The sequence below is a fragment of the Sitophilus oryzae genome, unplaced genomic scaffold (assembly GCF_002938485.1).
Source record: "Sitophilus oryzae breed Bouriz unplaced genomic scaffold, Soryzae_2.0 scaffold_811_pilon_pilon, whole genome shotgun sequence".
Lineage (NCBI taxonomy): Eukaryota > Metazoa > Arthropoda > Insecta > Coleoptera > Curculionidae > Sitophilus > Sitophilus oryzae.
In genome coordinates, this window is record NW_022147430.1 from 1,847,293 (window position 1) to 1,851,305 (window position 4,013).

At 33.5% G+C, this 4,013-nt stretch overlaps 1 protein-coding gene across 1 annotated transcript; it reads right to left on the minus strand.

Annotated features, from left to right (window-relative positions):
* Nucleotides 1–2,011: 2,011 nt before the first annotated feature.
* Nucleotides 2,012–3,620, minus strand: LOC115889195. Its single transcript, XM_030909146.1, has 2 exons — nt 2,723–3,620; nt 2,012–2,529 (listed from the first exon to the last, which is right to left on the minus strand). The coding sequence occupies exons 1-2, from the start codon at nt 3,618–3,620 to the stop codon at nt 2,012–2,014; spliced, it is 1,416 nt and encodes a 471-aa protein (XP_030765006.1).
* Between the last annotated feature and the right edge of the window lie 393 nt (nt 3,621–4,013).

Below are 4,013 nucleotides of genomic sequence, written 5' to 3' on the forward strand. Positions count from 1 at the left end.
TGATTACTATCCCGATGACGTAGACAAGCATTTAGTGAATGAGTGCATTCAATTAAAATCGTACTTACTCCAATCTATGTCTGAGTCTTACACCTCTTGCAGTGACATTTTTGTGCTCATGTATGAAAATAAACTTATTAACGTGTTCCCTAACTGCTATACCATTTTAAAGATTTTTTTAACATTGCCAATCACTAGCTGTGAAGCAGAACGCTCCTTCTCCAAGATGTCCTATGTAGAAAATAAATATAGGAAAACAATGTCGAACCATCGACTAAATAATTTATCACTTCTTTCCATAAATTGTGATCTAACAAAAGACTTCGAATGTGATGACCAAATAACTGTCAATTTCTGTGACTACAACCTATCAATTTCTTTTACTAATTCATAATAAGTAAATAAATAAAATTGTTTTATTGTTTTTTTATATTCTTATAAAATATCACTATTTCGGTTTCTCTCTCACCCAAAGTTTGCCTGGAAGAGATTGCTACCACAGCAATAAGGTCGCCTTTTGTACAACTTGCGTAGATTTAAGTAACATTTATGTTACTTAAATCCACATATCACAAATACCGAAGTCTACAGCAGAATAGGCAGAGAAAGAGAATTGCTCAATATAATAAAAATAAAAAAAATTATCATACTTAGGGCATATATTGAGAAATGAAAAATACCACGTCTTACAATTGATAGTTAAGGGTAAGATTGAAGGAAAGAGAGGTCTCGGCAGGAAGAAACTATCTTGGTTGAGAAACATCAGAAACTGGACTCACCTAACTTTTGAAGAACTCATAAGGAAAGCCGAGAATCGTGAAGATTTTGCCAATGTGATCGCCAACCTCCACGAAAGAGACGGCACGTAAAGAAGAAGAATAATAATATATCATTATAGAAACAGTTTTTTGATATGGCTATTAGTTGAGTACTTATGTAGGCCTCTAAGTAGTTTCAGCCCAGGGCCCCACAAATTCACGATTCGCCCCTGGGTCTCACCAAATAACCTTTTAAGAGTTACAGGGTTGACAAAATTAACACTATTTCTCTATTAACAGAATTAATTTCTTCTCATATAGAAAATATGGGAGGCAAGGACAAGGACTCAAGGCAAAGAACAAAATAATAGAAAATTTTCTACAAAGAAAGGGAAGTATGTGGATAAAAGCAAAAACTTTAACTGGCAATAACAACTGGCCCAAGATAGGAAGAAATTACGTGCATTTATCAATGACAGGAAAGCATAAATATGCAACACAGGCACCCTTATGGATTTTTCGATGATATCTTTTCGATTATATAGGGTGTTAGAAATTCGAGGTACGAGCATTGGCATCTCGGTAACCGTAATAGATACGAACATGGTTAAATTGGGGCAAAGTTGCGCTTTGGGATGTTCACCAAGATGCCATCAAGAAAGTTTAAAAAATTTCACGGATTGTGGTGGTAACCCTTTCGAACATGTAGAGCATTAGAAACTAGTTTGTAGAAGTTGATTTATTTATAATAACTACGATTAATATTATGCATATTATTAGATCGCACACTGAAATTTCAAATTCACAATATTTTTTTTTTATTAATAAGGCTTCGACATCCAAGGTCATTTCGCCTATTATAGAGACATTACTTCAACAGTAAGTGTAAAATAATAACAAAAACATATTATATAGGTATAAATGTATAAATAAACATCTTAATATAAATATAAAAACAAACAGGTAAGAGTATAGGGTACAGCACAATTTTTTAAGTATAACACGAACACTAAATATATACAAAAATAAAAACGCACAAGTAAATAAATAAATAAATAATCAAATAATCTAATAAATAATATATAGGTATAAATGTATAAATAAACATCTTAATATAAATATTAAAACAAAACAAACAGGTAAGAGTATAGGGTACAGCACAATTTAATAAATAAATAAATAAATAGAACAAACAGACAAACAAATAATCAAACAAATAAATAATTTGCATAGATACATAAATATCTAGATTTTCAAATTTCGTTAAACAGATTTACAGCTTTTAAGAAGTTTAAACAATTAGCAATTGACTGTTTATCTTTTAAGTTTTCTCCGTATGGTCTCACAAGATTAAACAGGTGTCTTTGGGGTTCATACCTTGGGCAATCACAAACAATGTGTTCTACTGTCAGTCTAACCTGGCAATCCGCACACAGAGGTGCATCTTCCCCAGTAAGTAGGTGTTTGTGCGTCAGTGCGGTATGACCAATGCGAAGTCTGTGAGTCTTGGTTAAACTGGTTCGATCTAATTCAACACGTAGATATTTACCATAAGCCAGTGGCTTTATCCTATATAAATTCTTGTTTAGATTTTGCCACCTTTGTTGCCATTCCTTCAGAATAATAGATTTTAGATAAGCTTGGTAATCGGAAGGTTTAACCATTGTAACATCTACTACATCTTTTGAACTGGCTTCCTGGGCAGCATTATCCACTTTTTCGTTACCAGCTATTCCTACATGGCTTGGAACCCACAATAATGTGACCTCTCCTTGTTAGATCATGAATCAATATTTGGATATTTTGTGTCATAGAATCTTTAGTAAATATATCTAAGAGACTTTCTAAGACGCTCTTTGAGTCACAAACAATTAGACATTTAGAGGGACCATTCGATAAGGTAAGGAAAAGCAGAGCCTGCCAAAGTGCATATTGCTCTGCATAATAAATTGTGGAGATATTACTTAAGGTCCAAGAAAAAGTCTTGTCCTCGGTAGCGAAAGCGCACCCGACGCCATCATTAGTTTTGGATCCATCCGTGTTGATGACGAAATCTACATTCTCTCGATTCTTAATATCGAGGAAGCTCTGCTGCCAGTGTGTATTTGAGATTTCACCTTTTTTAAATTGCGCCAATTCGAAATTTACTACAGGCGGAGGACACTTCCAAGGAGGAATTTCACTTGACTCAAGGCGTAATAATTGAGGTGGGTCTACTTCTCTAATTCTCAGATACTCCCTATACCTTCCAAAAGCTGATCTACTGAAGGGGGGATGGTTTTCAGCCTCTCTCATACATATTTTATTATAGGGATGTTCATCCAGGGCTAATATTTTTGTCATGTAATTTGACAACCGTATTTTTCTTCGATCTTCTAAAGAGGGTATGTTTGCTTCACAATACAAACCTTCAACGGGGCTTGTTGGGAATGCACCTAAACAGTACCTCAAGGCCGCATTGTGAATACTATTCAGTATGTTTAAGCTAGATTTGCAGGCTGATCCATAGACAACACAGCCATAATCAATTCGTGACAAAATCAGCGACTGGTACAAAGTGAGAAGCATCTTTGGTTCTGCACCCCATTTTGTATGAGATAGAACTTTAAGAATATCTAGGGATTTCATGCATTTTTGTTTAAGTGATAATATGTGCTGTTTCCATGTATGCGTGGAGTCAAATATTATGCCAAGAAATTTTATAGTTCTAGGACATCTAATAGGTGTTTCTTCTAAGTACAGTAATGGGTCATAATGAGGTCTTCTAAGCCTACAGAAATGCATACAGCTTGTTTTCTCCTCGGAGAAAGTAAAACCAACTGATCTGGCTTGTTTGCAAATTTGATTTATCGATGGCTGCATCTTACAATAAAAAAGATAAAAATAATATATACATATTTAAATAGCTGACCTGGATATTATTTATTTGAATCTTTCAATTGGCTCGATTTTCCTTTTTCAATTTTAATTAGCGCTAATCAATATTGTTGCGATGAATATAATCAGATTAAATAATTTAAAAAACCAGAGTCGGAATTGAAATTATTTCAAATAATATTTAAAAAGTTTTGTTGTTGTTAAGGTACAAAATAAGAAAAAAGAATAAAGTGTGGCATATCTTTGTACTCAGGAGATCGAGTTCTTTCAAAACCTGAAATAAAAAATGTAGGTCCGTATTTAAAAAAAATGAGTTGGCCTCTATATCTCACAAATTATCAGCTAATTCGAAAATCTAAATTGATTTTCAAAAAAATC